Source organism: Orcinus orca, chromosome 2 (assembly GCF_937001465.1).
Source record: "Orcinus orca chromosome 2, mOrcOrc1.1, whole genome shotgun sequence".
NCBI lineage: Eukaryota > Metazoa > Chordata > Mammalia > Artiodactyla > Delphinidae > Orcinus > Orcinus orca.
The window spans coordinates 10,609,753-10,632,210 of NC_064560.1; the positions used below are offsets into that span (position 1 = coordinate 10,609,753).

The following is a 22,458-nucleotide window of genomic DNA, read 5'->3' on the forward strand; positions in this document are numbered from 1 at the left end:
AATGAGGAATTAAGTGTTGGATGTATTAAGTCTGTGATGTCTACCAGACATCCAAGTAGAGATGTTGAATAGGTAGGTGCACATACACGTCTGGAATTCAGGAAAGAGATTTAGGCTGGAGATATAAATTTATTTGGTTTTGGCATGTGGAGAGTATATTAAGCTATGAGGATAGATGAGAATCCCTAAGGGAGAAAAGAGAAAAGAGAAGCCCCAAGAGTTAAAGTTGTACCAAAATGAAGAAATACACGTAGAGCTGTTACATTCCTAATCCAGAGCTCAGTCAGGAAGCAATCTGTTCATTGGAGAATGAATCTTAGGGCATAGAGGGCCAAAGGAGAACTGGGGAATTTTCCTGTAGAAACACAGCATCATCCCAGATTGGAGACAGATTTGGAGACAAGCCATCCTCGTTGATGGACCTAAGCAGCACACTAGCCACGGAAAAGAGCCAGAGCCAAAGTGGGGTGAAAGAAGAAGGTGCAGCCCCAAATTATGATACAGACTAACCATGGGGCTTTGTGTGATCTCAAAATGAAGAGGCGGCTTCACTCAACCTATTCCTCCTGCTGCCCTCCACCTAGTTCTTTATAAAACAGCTGGAAAAAAACTGCTTCATTCAAAAATGAAAAGCCGCAAATCAAAACCTCAATGAGCTACCACTTCATATCCATTAAAATGACTATTAAAAATAAACAAGAGAGGGCTTCCCTGGTGGTGCAGTGGTTGAGAGTCCGCCTGCCGATGCAGGGGACGCGGGTCCGTGCCCCGGTCCGGGAAGATCCCACATGTCGCGGAGCGGCTGGGCCCGTGAGCCACGGCCGCTGAGCCTGCGCATCCGGAGCCTGTGCTCTGCAATGGGAGAGGCCACAGCAGTGAGAGGCCTGCGTACCGCAAAAATAAATAAATAAATAAATAAACAAGAGAAAATAAAAAGTGTGATGTGGAGAAACTGGAACATTCGTGCATTGCTGGTGGGAATGTAAATTGCTATAGCCACTTTGGAAAATGGTTTGGCAGTTCCTCAAAAGTAAAGAGAAAATGAGCACAGGATCCAGCAGTTTTGCTCCTATACCCAAAAAACTGAAAGTAGGGACTCAGATACTTGTACACCAATATTCATAGCAGCTTAGGTGTAATGGCAAAACAGCGAAAACAACCCAAATGTCCACCAACTGACAAATGGTAAACAAAATGTGGTATATACATACAGTGGAATATTATTCAGCTATAAAAAGAAATGAAATTATGACACATGCCATAACCTGGATGAACCCTGAACACATTATGCTTAGGGAAATAAGCCAGGCGCAAAAAGACAAATAGTGTTATGATGCTACTCACGTGAAGCACCCAGAATAGGCAAATTCATAGAGACAGAAAGTAGAAAAGAGTTTACCAAGGGCTGGGGGTGAAGGAGGAATGAGAAGTTATTATTTAATGGATACAGTTTTAATTTGGGATGATGAAAAAGTTATAGAAATAGATAGTGATGATTGTACAACACTGTGAATGAACTTAATGTTACTGAAATGTACATTTAAAAATTATTAAAATGGTAAGTTTATGTATATTTTACCACAATAAAAAAGAATTATCCCAATGAAAAAGAAATAAAAATCAGAAAGGAAACAGCACAGACTCTGTTTAAATACTGGATGGAAAAGGCAGATGAAGAATGGATAACAGAAGTGACACTACCCAAGAAAACTGATGAAAGTTCAAATAAATAATTCTCATAGCCTCAAAAAAATTACAGGAAACATTTCCTCTGATAAAGAAGCTCAAAGAAAAAGAGAATAGAGATCAAAGAAGAGAAAAGAAAAACAGAAAGAGATAAAATCACTCCAAAAAATGCCGGGGAAGGGGGAAATATAAAAATGAAAATTAAATTAAAAACTTAAGAGAGGTTAAAGGAATATTGGAATCAACTCAAGCAGAACAAACGCAATTGAGAATAGTGTGAAGATCATGGAATCTTGAGGGAAACACACAGAACAAACTAGAAAAGGACAAAGATACACTAATGACTAGAAACATAGATACAGAAGGAAAAGAAAATCCAATGTATACATAATTCAAGTTCCTGAAGAAGAAACAAAAAATTAAAAATATAACTTAAAACCATTCCAAGAATTAAAGTGGCCTTACATCTATATATTGAAAAGAAATACCATGGTCCAAGAAAAAAAAATAACAGGATGATAAATTTCAAGGTAACTCCTAGTTTGATCATTTAATTGCAAGACTAAAGAATGACTTATTGGCATCAAGGCAGAAATATCAAGTCATCCACTGGAGGGAGAAATCAGGCTATTTCAAGATCTGGAAATAGTCAGACAAAAGACAAAATTCTGAGCAATAGGAAGTGTCTTGAATTTTTTATAACCAGGGAATTTATTCTTCATGTTTAAGGACAATGGGTGGAGATTCTCAAGCATGTAAGAACTCAAGAACTACAGAACTCAATACTCCTGCATGAAAACCAAGGGACAAATCAAAATAAAGAACTGAGAATTGAAGAAGTCAGGTTACAAAGATTAGCAGAAGACATTAAATATAGACCTAAGGTTGAACAACTATGTGAATTATAGTTTCAAAATTGCATATTATAAACATTAACAATTCAAAATTATTAACTAACAAAACTCAAAGAGTGGGAGGATGGGGCGAAAGAAACTGAGTTCAATTTCTTGGCTGTCAGCTGAATTCAAGTGATACTATCTAAAGTTGAAACACACAGCTAAGAAAAAAAAATTAACCCAATTTAACTTTAGAAAGATCTTTTAGAATTAATAATCCTTGTTGTGAAGATTCATTTATCTGAACATCACTAGTAACTTGTTTTACCTCAGTTTTTTAAATTAAAATAATAAAGATTACAATTAAAATTTGTGTTAAAAAAACCTCAGAGTAATCTTGTCTGTGTCTCAATTTCCACCATCCATCCATTTTCTATTTCAATTTATATATGTGCATATACAGATGTCTAAAATGATCAAATGTATACAATGATTATTTCTGGATGATAACAACTTTTTGTTGATCTTTTCCTTGTATTTTTCCATTTTGTCCTAGTTTGTAAATAACAAATTATTATATTTCACAAAAACAACAAAGTATTTTTAAGAGGCATATAGTCGAATTGGTACTTATTTTAGTAAAGATGAAAACTGCTGTTTTTCACTGACAAACTAAGGGTCCAATTCTCAACTCTTTAAGGCTCAGTTTATTAAAAGTCTTTCAGCTAAAAGAAGATTATTAGTTACTTCCTGACACATCGCTGACCCAAGACTCTTCACCAAATGCCCTAGAATACTCACACTGGATAGCCTCTGTGCCTTTGCCTGTAGGCAACCACTGCCCCTACCCATCAAATCAGACTTCTGTCTGGAGGCTGGTAGGGGAGAGGAGCACAGGAACGAGGGGAGAAGTGGAACTGCACAGAACCCCAGGGCATTTACAGCCATTCCTTCTATTCCTCTAAACTACACTAGAGAAGAGAACAAAGCGACTTGGCACCACATGCTTCCAACTCCCCCGAAGAGGCGGTCTAGTTCTCTGACATCTTTTGATTTCAATATTTTAGCCAATGTTCCTGAAATCCTCTAGCTGTTTGTGGATTAAGAGTCTTCTATCCCCACAGGCTTTGAGCTATCTCGGCATGAAATAGCCATCCCCATGTTATTGTTTTCTCTGACAGTGTTGCTGTGCTCATGAGTCGCAACTTTCCTTCCGATTTCCTTTTTCCCTTTGGCTCTGGTACCAAGCCAAATGGATCTAAATGGCACTGAGTAAGATGTAGTCTATGGCACATATATACAATGGAATATTACTCAGCCATAAAAAGAAACGAAATTGAGCTATTTGTAATGAGGTGGATAGATCTAGAGTCTGTCATACAGAGTGAAGTAAGTCAGAAAGAAAAAGACAAATACCGTATGCTAACACATATATATGGAATTTAAGAAAAAAAAAATGTCATGACGAACCTAGGGGTAAGGCAGGAATAAAGACGCAGACCTCCTAGAGAACGGACTTGAGGTTATGGGGAGGGGGAAGGGTGAGCTGTGACGGGGCGAGAGAGAGTCATGGACATATACACACTAACAAACGTAGTAAGGTAGATAGCTAGTGGGAAGCAGCCGCATGGCACAGAGATATTGGCTCGGTGCTTTGTGACAGCCTGGAGGGGTGGGATAGGGAGGGTGGGAGGGAGGGAGACGCAAGAGGGAAGAGATATGGGAACATATGTATATGTATAACTGATTCACTTTGTTATAAAGCAGAAGCTAACACACCATTGTAAAGTAATTATACCCCAATAAAGATGTTAAAAAAAAAATTAAAAAATAAATAAATAAAAAAATAAAAACAATGTAGTAAACCAAAAAAAAAAAAAAAAAAAAGATGTAGTCTAGATCAGTTTAAAGGATAGAATCTTAAGTCTTAAGGATAGAATCTTAGAGTTGAGGAGAAATCTCCTTACAAAATCTCCTAGGTAACTGAGGGTCCAGAAACACTGGCCTAGTTGTAACATTGGCCTAGTTGTAAAACTGGGAACCTTCTGCCCTACGTTTGTCACAATGGAAGTGAATCTGTCTCAGAACTGAATTGCTACCATTTCCCCCTAAAAAGCACCAGAGCTCCTTGGAGAAAAGGCTGATTCCAGGGCTGGGGTAGGGAAAGTACTTTCTGTTGAAATAGAAAGGAGGGAAGTGCTCAAAGAATGCCAAAATCATATCCAAAGAAGGCAGGAGCCAGCTTGAAGGGACTCTCACTGGCCAATTCTGGGTTAATTTGAGCATCAAAATAAAAAATAAGGCAAACGGATTAAAAACTTGGCTGCTTCAACTATATTCTCAGGGTCTGATTCTCACCCTCCCTCCCCACTTTCAACTCTCTCTCCTTTATTTCCCGCCCTTTAAGCTCTACGCGTGGAAGCAACATGCTCCCGGTTTTTCCTCTGCTTCTGGAGGCTGCACATGCTCTACGCTGGAGGAAAAGAGTCCAGGTTTTAGTTTTAGGCTTTGGGGTGACCATAGAAAAAGCAGTCTCTTAACTGAGTGAGGTTCTGTGGCACTGAAACTAACCTGACATGGTCTAATGGGATTGTTTATTAAGTTTGAAAGACAAAATGTCTATTTTTGTAGGTAAAACAATTGAATATCAGAAACTTCACATAGCTCAACAGCACGGTCCATCTGAGCTCACAGAAGTTTTACATCAAACTCCTTAGTGCCAAACCTAAAGCTATTTCAAATTGGTTCCCTGTTTTATCCTCTGTGCCTTTTATTTCCTTGGAGGCCTAATGAGGAAAGGTGACTGATGAAGGGGTAGAACACGAGCCTCCCTGATGACGCAGTTTAATGCCATCTGCAGCTCACATCCATCCCCTCCATCAGAAGTACTGTCCTAGGGTGAAGAGAGTGCTGGACCAGGAAACCACAGACTAGAATCTAGTCCTGCCTTTCTCATCACCTTGCTGAGGAAAGTTGGAGGAGCTGAAATTTCTCTCAGCCTCTCTTCCTTCATTTGCAAAACAGAGGTTGAATCAAGACTAAGTTATGTCTGATGTCCCTTCCAGTACTAATATTTTGCAGCTCTTTTTTTTATAAGACTTGGGGTGGGCTGGGGTGGGGGGAAGAACATGAAAATAAGTACCATATTTATACATGTAGTGGTGTGCTGTATAGAAGGGCACATCCATCAATCAAATAGAGAACGAAGATTAAAGGGAAAAAATTTACTTTATTAGCTGAAACCGGTGGTTTGGTCAAGCTAGAAATAAACTTATAGACTCCATATTACTTAATATGTTTTATTAACCCATAATATGTCATTTTATGTGATTTAGCAAGAAAAATATACTTTAGTTGATTTTTTTAAAGCTCTTTTTTTCTTTCTTTTATAAATTGTATGAAAGTTGTTTTAGGTGATTATGAGGACTAATCGTTTGTTCACAAATGTGTGGACTTCAAATCATGAGTCTCTTTTGAGAATCTGTAAGAAAATGTTTTAAAAGCTTCAGCTCTCTGCTACCCAATTATAACAATGCTAAATTTAGTCAGATTTCGGTTTGTCCTTATCTAGACAATGATGATAATCTCTAATTTGGACTTTCCAATATAAGCATTGTTATGAAATCGTCTGTAGTCTAAGATTGCTTAGAAAAGGCAAAAATAACCTTAATTCTTGCAAATCTGTACAACAACAGGCGGCATAAAAAGAAGAAAAGGCTCACTGCATAACAACTCAGTAGAACAGTGAATCTCCTCAAAGCGTCCTTCCATGGAGTTACCCAGCCCGAAAAACAATTCTACTTTGCTCAAGAACACTGTTTAAAAAAACTGCAACCCCAAGTAAAAATTTTATGAGCAATTCCGGTACAGGCCACACAAGGAACAGAGAAAGTAGTAAGATATTAATATTTAACAGATAAATATAGGTCACATTTACACCATCAAATAATTAGATCATTTGGCTATATTAGGTTTACTGAATCACCTTTATCATTTATTATAGAGGTCCTCCTTATAGCAAAAACTCTAGCCCAAAGTCATAAACTTCACTCTGCAACACCCAAGGAAGCCAATGAGCTCTGGTCTAATGACCAAGTTACTCTTCTTGTCAAGAATGCTCTATGCACATACACCCATGTGCATAAACATTCCCTATGTAGCCAAAGATTTTATTATCAATTTCTGAGACATCATCTTCCATTCTCTCACCTAAAATAAAATTACTTCCCTTTCCATACTCAATCAATAATATATTTTAATGTCTTTTCTCCTCCTGTATCTTATGCTACATCCAAATCTTCATTAAATAATTTGGCCCTTTCTGCCATCAGAGCATGAACACTAACTTATTTAAAAACCAAGGTATGCGGCATGAAGTTGAGAGCTACACATTAATATTTCAAGCAGTTGCAGAAAGAATTTCTGTTATGAAAGATGAACTAGACAGCTAGTTAAACATGAAGTCAACATGATGAGGCATCCTTATGTTCCTGTTGGACAGAATTGCTTTGGTAAGTCTTCTTTTTTGTTTTTTTTCCTCCCAGGTACAATAGAATTGTCAAGCAGAAGTGTTGTCTTTTATTCTTTTTAAATTTCCATTTCTCTCTCCTCTTTTTCTTTGTACTTGATATCATCACAAGTATAGGTCCATTAGGTGACTTTCAAGACTGGATCCCAGTCAATGAAAGGGTCTCTAATAACTGCTTTGAACATTTAGCAGCCTAACATTTACTATTCTTTCAAACGTCCTTCTTTTCTAGAATACTTCTTCTGTTTATGAGGTTTTAAAATTCTATAGCTTTTAGGCCATGCTCCTTATTATGGCCACTTGATTTGAATAAGTAAAAAATAAACCCAAATTTGCTAACACCCAAAAATAACATTAAAAAGTGTTTTAATGCCTAGTTGTACGCACTAAATAAAGTAGTATGAATAGGACTATCATTCTTGGTCTTCCACAATCCAGCAGATTCTTTGGAGGCTATTTCAATAGGACAATAGCCACTAGTTTAGGATACAGTTCTAAATGCATCCAAATATAACCTCATTCATTCATTCACTGCGTATTTACTGTGCTTCAACTATGGTGACAGGTACTGGGCTAAGTGCTGCAGGTACAATAGTGAGCCACACAGAAACAGGCCATTGCTCTCCCTGAACTAGAGTCTGTGTGGGAGAGTGACACTAACCAAATAATTGCACTTTTGAATGCATACTTAGAGATAGGTGTGGTTAAGAAAGGGATTCCATGAGAAGTTATTACAAGGAATTTGACTTAGTTTGCGGTCAAGGAAAGCTTTCCTGAAAAAGTGATATTTAAGTAGAAATCTAAAGGATGACTAGTTGTTAATAGGCAGAAGAATTGGTGAGATGGGAATGGGGGGAAAGAAGAGAGGAGGATTCTTCAAAACTGAAGCAAAGCATGCAAAAAGGTCCTATGAGAAGAGGCACATTAGTTTCCTGTTGCTGCTGTAATATAGCACAAATTTAGTGGCTTAAAATAGCACAGATTTACTATCTTACAGTTCTGGAAGTAAGAAGTCCAAGATGGGTCTTATGGAACTAAAATCAAGGGGAAAGTCTGTTCCCTCGCCATTTCCAGCTCCTAGAGGCGCCTGCATTCCTTGGCTTGTGGCCCCTTCCTCCATCTTCAAAGCCAGCAGTAGCCAGTCCAATATTTTTCATGATGCTGTCTCTTTGACTTTCTCTTTTCTGTTTCTCTTTTTCACTTAGGAAACTTGGGCCATTCAGATAATCCAGAATAATCTCCTTATTTTGAAGTCCTTAATTTAATCACATCTGCCAAGTTCCCTTTTCCATATAAGGTAACGTATTCACAGGTTCCAGGAATTAGGACTGTGGACATCTCTGGGGAGCCATTATTATACCTACCATGAGAGAGATCCTATTTCATTTAAAAACTGAAAGAAGGTCAGGGTAGGTAGATGCAGAAAGTGAAGAGAAAAGTAGTATTGGATGAGGCTGGGGGGAAAGGGTGGGGTAAGGACCACACTTATATAACATAAACCACGTCAGGGTTTTGATCTTTATTCTAAGAACACTGAGAAGGTATAGAAGTGGTGAGAGGTTATATTTGATATTTTAAAATACCCCTCTGGCTACTGGGTAGAAAATATATTTTAAAATAGCAGAGTTTCACGAAAAAGATGATGGCAGAGCAAGAGAAGATATTCAGATGATTAAGATTATTACTCAGATTACTGAAGTCATTTCAGGCTTTCACGTTGTAACTGGGTGATTCTATGACTTTGGTTAAATACCCGCCTGGTAGTTCAACCAGGAAGATTAAATGTTACAATGTACAACATGCCATTTATACAGGAACAGTACCAGGCATGATAAACAGTCTTTGTATTATTATACCGCTTCTATTATTAATTACTGTGTATAACTCTATGCTAGTAAATTAGAAAACTTAAGTAATATGGATAATTGTATGGAAAAATAAAAATGATTATACCTAAATACATTTCTATCTTAAGGAGAAATGTAAAATGTAATTCAAGAAGTAGAAAACCTGGGTAGATTAAGAACGCTTGTAAACAGTGAGTCAGGAAAGATAATCAGAAAATGAAGTAATGCAGGCGCAGGATCCAAATCATGTCGGGCCTTGAAGGCCATCCTAAGGATTCTGGCTGTTACCGTAAGTAAAATGAGAAACGTTTTCAGAGTTTTGAGGAGAGGAATGCCATGGTCTAACTTTGGCATTCAAACTGGTTGATATTTTGAAGATAGATCGTAGGGGGTAAGCATGGAGGAAGAGAATGCAGCAATAACTCAGAAGACGGTGACTGTGGTTTAGGCTAGGGCAGTAACAGTGAACTGGTGGGGAGTGGCTGGATCTTTGCTATGTTTTGAAGGTTTTCTGATGGATGTGAGAGAAAGAGAGTTGTTAAGGATGACTCCCAGGTGTGGGGCCTGAGTAACCAGAAGGCTGCAGTCGCCGTCAATGGAGACAGAGAGACGGGCTGACTTTGGGAGGTCAGTATCTCAGTTAGGAACATGACAGGGAATTCTACTGGACCTTCCAATGGAGTTGTCAGGTAAGCAGTTGAAAATGAGTTTGGAGCTTGGGGGAAAAGTCTAGGCTGGAGATATAAAGTAAGGAGTCATTGTCAATTCAACAACATTTAAAGCTTCTGAGGCTAGACGAGATCCCAAGGGAGAATGTAGACTAAGCAAAGCTACAAGGACTAGTCCTGAGACACTCAAGTAGTAAAAAGTGGGAAAGAAGATTAAGAATCAGCAAAGAAGGCTGAAATGGAGCAGTTAGTGAGGTAAGGGGAAAACCAAAAAGAATGTGGTGCCCTGGAAGGCCTACCTTTTCCTTCTCTAACATCTATTCATCTTTCAGATCTTGGTCAAGTGATATTTTATTCCCCAGACTTGGTTAGGTGTCTCTCCTAAGTGCCTCCACAGCATCCTGCTCTTCTACTCTTCCTAACTTTTGTCACATTATATTATAATTACCTGTACTTCCTCATCTCCTCTTCTAAGCTGTAACCTTCTTGAGAAGAGAAAGCAAGTTTCTCTCACTTACAGAGTACTCCCAGATTAGCAAAGTGCTTAACACACAAGAACTGCTGAATACAAGTGGTTGAATTGAATTAGTAGAATCAGTACTTATCTTCTGGTTACAGATATGTAACTAGTGCGACAGGAAGGTCTGTTATGATTCTCCACACCACTAGTACCACACACACATTTATTCTGCTTATTTGTCTACGTGACCATTTGGAAATTTTCAGCATTAACTACTTGGTGTGTCTCATGGTTCTGATTCAGGTAGAGGGGGAAGAAGAAGGAAACCAGTGTTTATATGTACATACCAAGCATGCCTTTCATATGTGAGCTCACTTAAGCAGTTAACACTTCTCACAAATTTGGGAAGAAAAGAATAATTAGCTCCATTTTACAAGAGGCAACCAAGGTTAGTTTAGAAATGCTAATCAGCTTGTCTAAGGTCACCCAATAGGTAAGAGCCAGGATTTAAATATCTGTAAAGCCCTTGTTTATATATCTACCATATATCTACATCTACATTTTATACAATATAGATATAGGTATACAAACTTGCATACAGATATAGAAATATATATAAGCATATATACATATAGTACATAGTATATATAATATAGTATACGTATATAGCAAAATAAAATGGCTATTTTAAACATGCAATTATAAAAATATGTTACTTACTGGAAAGTAGAGAAGCAGAGACCCAAAAAGGATTGTTTCCAACAGGATAAGGCCCGATGCCCTGATGCTCTAAAAACAACAACAAAAATAAAAATGTCAATGTAAATTGACATTTCTAGGCATGGAAGAATTTAAGCTCTTGTGACAATGCCTCAAGCAGAACAACATTCTTTGGTGGGGGGAAATAACCAGAAATTGGCTTATATTTCAGACCGGTGAACTTAACTGAAACATGCGATAAGACTGACTATAAAGGTGGTGGTAGACTTAATGATATTGCCAGTGGCTTCACAGAATTTTGTTGTCTAAAATTTGAATCACTGAACTGAGAACACTATTTAGAAGATCCTTCCAATCTAAGAAATTCACAGACACAGAAAGTCTTGCCTGTATTGCTGAAACATCAGCCACAAATGCATTTCTTTTTTTTTTCAAAAAGGATATTCTTTTAATTTGATCTTTTAATTGAAGTACAGGTGATTTACAATACTGTTAGTTTCAGGTGTACAGCAAAGTGATTCAGTTACATATATTTTCAGATTTTCCATTACAGGTTATTACAAGATAGTAACTATAGTTCCCTGTGTTACACAGTAAATCCTTGCTGCTTATCTATTTTATGTATAGTAGTATGTACCTGTTAACTCCATACTCCTAATTTATCTCTCCCCCTCCTCCCTTTCCCCCTTTGGTAACCATAAGTTTGTTTTCTATCTGTGAGTTTGTTTTGTATATAGATTCATTTGTATTATTTTTTAGATTCCACATATAAGTAATATCATATATTTGTCTTTCTATGACTTACATCACTTAGTATGATATTCTCTAGGTCCATCCATGTTGCTGCAAATGGCAACATTTCAATCTTTTTTATGGTCGAGTAATATTCCATTGTATATATACTACATCTTCTTAAACCAATTGTCTGTTGATGGGCACTTGGGTTGTTTCCATGTCTTGGCTATTGTAAATAGCGCTCCTATAAACATTGGGGTGCATATATCTTTTTGAATTAGTTTCTTTTCTGGATACATGTCCAGAAGTGGGATTGCTGGATCATGTGGTAGCTCTATTTTTAGTTTAAGGAAACTTGATACTGTTTTCCATAGTGGCTGCATCAATTTATATTCCCACCAACAGTGTAGGGAGATTCCCTTTTTTCCACACCCTCTCCAGCATTTGTTCCTTGTAGACTTTCTGATGATGGCCATTCTGACTAGTGTGAGGTGAGACTTCCACAAATGCATTTCTGAATGCTATCCCTAAGCCATTTCACAAATACCTGAGCAATGGTTTCAGTGGATAAAACAAAAATACGTACAAGGTCTTAGCAAATCAGTGGTACATCTCGCACCATGTCAAAACATCGTTCCCAAAACTCAGTAACAGAGCTTCACTATTTAAATAACATAAATCACATTTAAAAACAGAGATATCTCACTTTATGAAATGCCTAAATTATTAACTCAAAATTCAAAAGAATAAGTTGATTTTCAAATAAGCTTCCTGATTATTTAAAGTTTGCTAAGCATAAATATATTCAATAATCGTAAGATATTTTGTTAGACTCAAAATACTATTCTCTTCCCAAAGCAAAATGCTTAGAGCTGTGACAAGAAATGAAAGACCAAACTATCAATTTTATTTAGAATAATAAATTTTGCTTTGATGAGTTCAAATATCAATATAGAGTAAACATATCGGTTAAGAACACAAACACAAAAACAGGTCGTTCTAGAACACCTGTGTTTTCACTCAATGCAACGTAAAATGTATACAAAAATTACACCTGATGTAAATATGATATCTTAACAGGGAAATACTTTTAAGTAGTTCAATTAATTTTGCAACCACAAAAAGGCAGTGAAATGCTAAACCACAAGTCCATTACATTAAAAACAAAAAAAGTGTCAGATAACTGGACAGCCAGGGAAAATTCTAATTCCTCTTGAAAACACTGGGAGGACACAGAGGAATACTTTGTGTAATCCCTCAAAACAACTCAGGGTCTTCATTAATCTAAGAATTTGGGAACAGAGAAACAAGTTTAGTCAGTGAACAGACTTGATTATTCGAGTGGCTTCTCCCTTTTGGTCATTATTTTAGCTAGCAGATGCTCTTAGTGAAAAGAAAACTTCTATCAGCAAGACTTTAAATGGGTTTTGGCTGGCAGAATTTCCAACACGGCAAATTACATTCATACCTAATTATGAATACTCCATAGTTTAGTTTTTAAACTTTCTCCAAAATGACACTAATTTAGAGTGAGTCCAAAATATAATGCAAGACTGCTTATAAAAAAAAGTCTATGCAATATTGTTTGAAAACAAGGGATATAAAAAGAAGCTGCAAGGCTTAATGGAAAAGACAGACTTTGCAGTTAACGTCATCTCAGTTTGAATTATGAAACAACCACTTTAGTTAGGTGACCTTGAACTTCAATGGCCTCACCTGTAAAATGGGTATCCTCATCTTTGCCTTATTAAACCTGACATCTTTGATAAAATATAAAGTATATAAAAATGGCTGGCATCTTGCCTGATATGTAATAAGTAGGTATGCATTCCTTAAGGTAGAAAACAGCAGCAGGATCACGAATTTGAAAACCACAGAGGTATATGTAAGTAGCTGTGAACATTTTTTTAAAGTTTGGGGTCCAAAATGACCCCAGAGGAGCAAAAGCCTGGTGGTAGGGAACACAGAAGTTCTTTGTTTTGGGCCACTGGGCTCTTAGCTATGTTACAACCATCACTACCACATAAAAACAGTTGCAGTGGTACATGCTGTTACATATTCTCAGAGCAAATAATCTGTCTCCTTTTCATTTGGACATGCTGAACTCTTAATACCTCACTGCCTTCCTCCTGGTTGAGTAGAGGAGCCCCATGATTTCAAATTATAAACTGGAACTCCGACAAATGGTTCCATAACCAAATGTAAGCCCTGTTCAAAATTTGTGCATTTTCTTTCAAAATATGCTTGGGCTGAGTTGGCTCATGGCCTCACAGAATGAGCAGGTACCTAATAGGTGGGACTTCAGGGACAAAGAAGAAATCTCATGCTCTCTAAAACATTTCCACATTGTCTTATTGGTACTGGAAGTTCTTTTAACTGGAACAAAGCGTTCTATTTTGTACTTGGTGCTAACAATTAATATACGTGTTGTAAGTAATACACTGACTTACGTTCAAAGTGAAGGATAGGAATTCTTTCCTTAAGGTCTAAGTGATAGGATGAGAAAGGAGAGAGGAGGGATTGAAAAATAAAAATGGACGAAAGAGATAATGCACAAAATAATAGACACCAAGAAAAAAATTTCATCTCCTTCACAGTTTTGCCTGAGATAGAAATGGTGGTATGGAACTCGTTTTAACCAGAACTGCAAACTGGCAAACCCTTGAAAAACTTTCTTGAAAAATGATCAACAATACAAAGTATGGTACTATTTATATAAAACACATACACACAAAGCAACACCATATGTTTTCTGTGTGTGTGTGTGTCTGTATGTATGTGTGTGTGTGTGTGTGTATATATATATATATATATATATATATATATATATATATATATATATATATATATATATATATATATAAAAATATCAAATCCAGGTCTGGAGGATATATACCAAACTGATAACAATGTATTTTATTTCCTGGAGAAGTAGATTTGAGGATAGATTAACTTATCTGGAAATACTTTACTTTCTTTGGAGATGTAGTCATATACTGCTGTGTAACATACATTTTAATAATTAAATAAATAAAATTAAAGAAAAATCATCTAAGATGTGTCAACTCAACTATTAGAAAATTCCACCATTAGGTATCACAATATGCAAAGAATTCTAAACAAAGCCCTTCCTAACTAATATCTACTTAATAAATTTTATTCAGTACTGACAACATGCATAAAATGATCAATGTATATATGACACTTATAGGTGAATATAAACCTGGGGGAGCTACTGACCCTAATTCTCTGGCTTAAACTCATACAGCCTAATAAATATCATTCCAGAGTTTACAAAAGAGGAGAGCAGATTCTACTCAAGAGGAGAGCAGATTCTACCGCACTCCACTCCATCCTGCTTTCCCCGGTTCTTAAACTTTCAGAACTGACTTATGAGGTAATTACAGCAGCCAGATATCAAACCTGTAGACAAAAGAGAAGGGCTAATCTTACTACACCGATTTTATAAAATTATGTCAAAGTCAGCATCTAAATTCCATAATCTCCAGATGTAAAGTACAGAGGCATAAGATGAAGCACAGCTTGCCACAGAATTTGCCTAGGATTTGCCCAGGATGTAAGCACCTAAAGGAAGCTAACTTACTGGAAGTAATAAGATGATAAGAACGCTAAAGTCTGAACTTCTAAACATAATTAAAATAGTTTGTCATTATTTCCTTGATCCTATAGGGACTAACTACTTCATTTATATTTTTTAAACATTTTTCACCACTGGGGAAATTAATGTATATTTTGCTAAAACAGTGTAGCTATTTTTGAACACAGCTGATATCTCCAGCCTTGCAGCAATTAAAGTTTCTTTCTATTACAAAAGGAACCCCTGAGCCTGAAGACATTTTTATACAGCTGGATCTCAGCATGTACGATGAAAATATACGAAAGCAAGAGAATCAGATTCTGAAAAGAGTGAACTAGCATAGGTTTGGATGACAAACCAGGACTCTGTAACTCTACAGCATTTACGAAAAGAATCTGCTGTTCTGGCAGAACATTCTCATGAGCTGCACTTTTTCTTTTAATTCTTCTATTTCTGTAGAGAAAACCATGGACAGAGAGATTACAAATGAAACCCGACAACCACCTGATGAAATAATTACACAACAATATATTGGAGGCAAGATGTCCTGAAAAGAATCCTGACATTGAGAGGTAAGAGGATACTATTTTCAATAATTTTATTTACAATTATATAAAGGGATGAGAATAGACTCATCCAGTTTGACAGACTACACGAAATCAGTTTGTCTAGAGATGATCTGTGATGACACACTGAAAAACCAATCAGATTTAGAAAAATGTGTCAAGGAACAATTGCTCAAAATGTGGTTAGTTAAAAATCAATAACAGGTTTTCAGAAGAATTCTCAGCAGTAAAAAAGGTATAAAAAAGTAGAATATGGTCAGGATAGAGATTCCCAAAGTGAAGTATAAATAACTCAGAGAATTATAAATTTGTGGAATGAACACATGGGCTTTATATGCAGACAGTTCAGAATCTCAGCATTGGCGGCTCACTAGCAGTGTGACCCTGGGCAAGTTGCCTGACCTTCTGAGCTTCACTTTCTTCATTTATAAAATGGGTGTAATAATGCCCACCATGAAGTGCTGCTGTAAAGATTAGTAATCATGCTGCCCGGCACAGAGCAGGCTCTCAGTCAATGGACATGGACAATCTTTCATGGGCAGAAAGATGAGGTGGTGTCAACATATCTAAGCTCACTCAGCCAACGAGTAACAGAACAAGGTCCCACCATCCACCACTGCTGGTCCCAAGTCAGGGCGATTTCCTCTGTACATCCAATCTGTCCCTCAGTCACCTTCTTACCCAAAGGAACAGAAATGAATGTAATACTACGATAAAAAAATATGTAGCATTATTAGAGTATTTAAAAATAAACTACAACTAAGGAATTCGGTTCAGATATTAGTTTTTAAAGTTGCTAGTAAATTTAGGGCTTCCCTGGTGGCGCAGTGGTTAAGAATCCGCCTGCCAATGCAGGGGACACGGGTTCAAGCCCTGGTCCGGGAAAATCCCACATGCCGCGGAGCAACAAAGCCCGTGCACCACAACTACTGAAGCCCGCGCGCCTAAAGCCCGTACTCTGCAACAAGAGAAGCCACCGCAATGAGAAGCCCGCGCACTGCAACAAAGAGCAGCCTCCGCAAGCCGTAACTAGAGAAAGCCCGCGCGCCACAACAAAGACCCAACTCAGCCAAAAATAAATAAAATAATTGATTAATAATAAAAAAAGGTTGCTAGTCGATTTAAAATTCCTGACAGTTTTATGTAAAACACTGAAACAAATTGTCACATGGCCTTAATTAGGAATTCTTTTAAATTTCTAAGACTTCATAAGAAAGCTCATTTTTGTATGACATGGTAATTTGCAATGGTGTTGTTTAAGACCTTTTAGAAAAATAAGTTTATCCAAAAATAAAATTCAGAGTAACGTATACATAGTTTCATATTCTTTAAACCAGTACAGCACACTAAGAAAAAAGTCAATGATATTTTATATATGTGAAATAAAAAACAACCAGTCATTCATTGTTAGTTATGGTTCACCATGCATTGCTGGGCAGAAACGTCTCCTGGTTGCTTTGCAGGATTTCGTGAGATGCTTGCCTTGTTCCCCCTTTGCTTTGTTTCAGATGATGTGGACACCTAGAAGTGTCTCATCGTTTAGGAGTTCAGTGCCTGATTTTATAACTCAAAGTGGTTGACTCTCACTGCTGTTGCAGAGATGCAGAGTAACTGGAATGCATGAGAAGGAACATTTTGGATCACCTTTACTCAGCCAGGGTCACCTGTCTGTGCTTATGACCAAAGCAACTTAAATGCCAAAGCACTTCCTATTAGACTTTGTCATTCCCACACTCAGCCTCCCCAGCAAGACGCCACTGGAATGCATTCCCAAAATGCAGACGATTATGTCCTGATTTGTCCTCATTTTTCCCACAGCTTCTTTACAAAAATAGCTGCTACTTCTCTATAATCTATTTGCAACCTCCTATTCCCTTTTTTTTCAATACTAATAAATAGAGTAATTCATACTCTATTCATGGAGATGAATTCTCTTAAGTGTCAAAAAAGCACACCGAAGTGAATGGTACAGACTAAGATATTACAAAAAGAATCTTGCCTTGAGAAGGATTACTTAAGTAAAGTGGCATGAAATTATTGAAACAGAATATGTCATTTGCTTATTCTATTATTGATTAAAACCTATTGAGAGGGCTTCCCTGGTGGCGCAGTGGTTGACAGCCCGCCTGCCGATGCAGGGGACGTGGGTTCGTGCCCCGGTCTGGGAAGATCCCACGTGCCGTGGAGCGGCTGGGCCCGTGAGCCATGGCCGCTGAGCCTGCGCATCTGGAGCCTGCGCTCCGCAACGGGAGAGGCCACAACAGTGAGAGGCCCGCGTACCACCAAAAAAAAAAAAAAAAAAAAAGCTATTGAGAGTAATGGATATATTTTCAAATAAAAAGTAGATCACTGAAAAAACAAATTCCCCCTCATGAAAATGGAATGGAATGATAATAATTAAAACATAAAGTATTAAGTACTTTAAAATTTGATATAAATGAGACAAAACACTTTGCTTACTTTTTCAAAAATCAATCTTAGTTACACTGAGGTAAACTCAAATATCATCTAGTCTGACACCAATCATTTTTTTAAACTTAAGTATATTTTATACCCAGAGAAGTTCAAGAGATGACATTTTTTGCTCAGTTTCACCTGATTGCTAAGTAGCAACAAATCTAAGCAATCTTTCTTCATCATTTGAACTTTCTAATCTCAGAATTTTTTTTTCATTTGGTATGTTGAACACTGTGATCTGTAAGGTGACTACTTTAAAATACTACTGCTCACACATAGGCAATAGGGCCCATTAGATGTTAGCTGGACAACATCAACTCTCCTCAGGCTTCTTAAGTGGGGGAAAAAATGTGAGAACAGAAACAGAACTGCTTAGAACTGTTAAGCTTGTCTTTAACACTGTCTGTCTTCTATAGCATGTTTGGAAGTGCATGGAATGACTAGACAGAGTGTAAAATGAAGAGATATTTCATACTGTGATATTTGGAGATAGTCTAACAAAAAGTTCCATTCGGATAAGACATTTACAAATGTACAAAGAAATATGATGAGCATTTTGGTGGATAAACAAATAGATGATTTAATGAGGTGTAGGAGATGCCCCCTACTTGCAAGAAGAGTAAGCGGTTCAGAAATTTAAAATAGCAGTATTATATCTGACAGGCAAAAACAAAGGTAGACTATAAAGGGTTGTGGGAGAATGACTCCTACTTAGATGCAAAGATGATGGAAACAGGAATTCGAAATTCTATCTCTAAAATAGTATAAATATTTCTAGATTAGATGGAGTAAATTGGATTCTGATTTTTGTCAAACTTTGGTGCATTAAGAAGATCTGTTAAATGGGTAATATGAAATTCAGTTCACACGGAGTGTATCACTCTTAAACTTGTTTAGCAAAAGACAAAGTGGAAAAAATGGGAGTCATATTAATTAACATCCTGTTTACATTGTGACTGTCAATTCTAACCATTTGTTTCACTAAATTCTGCTACTTCAGTTAGTCTTAATGTTTATTAGCAAGTCATAACATTTGCAATTAATTATCTTGATATTTAAAAGTTTTATATTTTATATTATGAACATGGTTCAGGAAAGATTTTCAAATAATAAATTCATGTTTTAATTAGAAATAGATGCTCTTTAATATAGAATACAAAAAGGTCACACTAACTGAGGGTTATTTTAATTAGTCTTCTCTCTTCTCTTTGTTGGATCCTACTTAGTTATTCTTTGCTCTAAAATATATTATACAAATGCATTTGAATTAGACTATCAAATCAAAAAGATACAAGAGAAATAATTAAGTACAAGCCAAAATTTGACAGTATAGAATCACTGAAAAGTTAAAACAATGTTATAAAACCAAAATTTAGAAAAAAGTTTTACAATGTAATAGATTTTTTAAAAAGCAATTGTGTTTAACCTCATTGAAAGATGAACTATTACTAAAGTAGTTTTCTATAAATAATATTTGAAGCTTTTTAAAGTAATGACTCCAAATCTGTATCTTCAGCCTAAGCCTCCTTCTGGAGCTCCAGAGCCATATTTTCAGTTGGCTATAAAACAGTTCTACCTGAATGACCATAGGCACCTCAAACTCAAGATTTCAAAAACTAAATTTTTCCATTTTGCAATCTGCTTTTCTCTTCATGTTTCCCATCCTGGTTAATGGTGATCAATTGCCTATTTTGTAGTCAAACTATCTAAAATCTACATCTATAGGCTAGAAATAAAAGTGGATTTTATGAAATATTCCTAGTTTTACTTTTGGTATTTTCCAGAACCCCCTCCAAATTTTGTTGACCAACTGTTTCCCTGAGTAAATGAGTGAGAAGGTAATGCGTGCTGATGCACATTCAAGTGGAGAGAAAATCCTTCACTTTTAATCCATGGGCTCCTCTTCAACTTAGAGGATAAGTTAAACAGTCAAAATCTTAATAAGAGGAGGTAGGAGGGAGAAGGAGAGAGGAGGGACATAGAAGAAACTGTCAACGTACGATCAATTCTTGGACGGGGTTGGGGGGGGGCACAGACACCTGCCTCTGTATTCACTCTTGTCTTCATCTCCATGACTTCAATCAATTCTGTCATCTCAGCCAGGCCTGCCCTCTTCAAGTTAGGCATAGATTTCAAAGGAATTCCCTTATTTCTCCTAATCCCCAACTTCTAATTTCTTCCATGCCTTAATTTTACCCACCTTCTTTAAATAAAAGGGATACAATAAATGCCAATTAGGGTGTTAGTGATTCATAGTAGTTTAATGGTTGCTCCTCCAGGTAGGACTTGGAAGACAAAGTAGACGGCCAACACTTAAAACCTAAAGGCAAAGACCTTGAACTCTGAAAGTTAAAAGCAAGGCTATCAGCACAGTGGGCCTCCTGGTGCCCCCAAACCTCACTGTCTATGACAGTTTCCTCAGAGACTGTTCCTATATGGAAGCAAACCAAGGTATCTACATTCAATCAGAAACTGGAATGCAGAGGCTCCTTTTAGGAATAAGAGGGACCCCATCATCCTCATCTTATGTTGAAGATTTTTTAAAGAAGAAATTCATATTTCAAAAAAGTCTTTTCTTCCCAGTTGCGCATTTAAATTCCATTGAGTCAGTCTATCTAACCATAACTACGCACATCTGTGCCTCAGAAAATCCCCTAAGCCTTTGTTGAGGACAAGCTAAGCGAGTCGGTTTGCTTCCCTTTATTCTTTCTGTCTTTGTAGCAGAAGTTTGTGTAATAAGGAAGGTGCCTCTGAAATCCAGCTTTCATCATGTGACAGGTTTCACGACATGCTGTGCAGGTGTGATTTCAAGGTCCAGAAGAGCGGCTTCCTTCCGCCCCCAGGAATATACTCCACTTACTATGGTTTTCTCTTTGTTTCTTTTTTGACCACATCTTTAAGACCATGAAGGAAGTAGAAATGCATAAATTCTGGGAATGAAAAAGCCAACTCTGGGGAAAGGGAGTAAATCCACAACCACTGTACTGGGTAAAACAGAGACCTGAAATTGTACCTAGTATTGCTAATTTGCTCATTCAGTGCCATTTTTCCCAAAGACACCTCTGACTTTAACAAAATGTTGATAATAAAAGTGGTAATAAGTAACAACAGTGACAACATTACATAACAAATGATGACAGTCGAATTTTTGTGCCAGCCATTATCCTAGGCACTTTATATTAATTAATCCTCACAAAAACATTTAACCCTCATGACAAATAGTAGGTACTATTATTATCCCCACTTTATAAATGAGGAGGCTGAGGTTTAAAGAGGATAAAAAACTTGCCCAGGGAAATCGACAGAACTGACATTATATAATGGTATCACTCAACCTTGCCCCTATCACTTTCAAAATCCAACTTTTAAAGCTGTCATTTAAAATAGCATTGGATAGCAGCTCCTGAAGCAACCTTTACTAACCTCCACTGAAATATAAAGACACACATGAAATGGAAAATCACAGCCCTGCTGTGAACAGGAAATTCAAAGCAGAAATACAAATTGAAATAAAAATGAGAAAAAAGTACTCACTCTCACAAGTAACTGGGAAATGTAAATTTAAAATATATCATTTTTAATCCATTAGATTCAAAAAGTTAAAAACATTGATAATATCAATTACTGGTTAGAATGCTAGAAAATGGACACTTTCATGCTGATAGAAATATAAAATGATGAAGGCTTTGATTAAGCAGTTTTGAAGTATCTATCAAAATTTTAGATACTTCACATCAACTCACATCAACTTGGCTCACATCAACTCATTCCTCAGGTCTTACTTTCACTGACTTTTCACACAATATAGGGTTTTTTTAAGTGTCTTCACTGTAACACACCAGGCAGTAGACACAGGAGTTTCATAGAACTACCCAAACTGGGTAAGTTTCCATGTTCTATGCTCATCACACAGAGTGCCTCCATGAGTGGAACACTTATCACAACTGAAATTAATGTGGAAAGCAACATTCATGAGCATCACTTCCTAACAGAAAGAACATCTATAGTGGTGAGGAAGGAATTCTTCTTAAGTAGGCAAATGATAAGGACGCCTGATGGCAACCGTGGGATTTTACATGATTCCAGAATTTCTGCCAAATACAATGAGCTATAAAGACTGGAAATGAGACAATGAGACAACACTGTGATCTGGCAGGAAGTTGCCCCAAGGAAGTAATCTGAATCACACACAAGATTTAGTTATAAGAATGTTTCAAATCCAAAAATGGGCAGAAGACCTAAATAGACATTTCTCCAAAGAATATATACAGATTGCCAACAAACACATGAAAGGATGCCCAACGTCACTAATCATTAGAGAAATGCAAATCAAAACTACAATGAGGTATCACCTCAC

At 36.9% G+C, this 22,458-nt stretch overlaps 1 protein-coding gene across 1 annotated transcript in view; it reads right to left on the reverse strand.

The window, feature by feature from the left end:
• Positions 1–22,458, reverse strand: part of GPR158 (G protein-coupled receptor 158) — a 325,208-nt gene that overhangs the window by 93,377 nt on the left and 209,373 nt on the right. Inside the window, exon 5 of the mRNA XM_004280961.4 lies at positions 10,746–10,814. Within this exon, the coding sequence (XP_004281009.2) occupies positions 10,746–10,814 (69 nt within the window). The remainder of the gene's footprint in view (positions 1–10,745; positions 10,815–22,458) is intronic.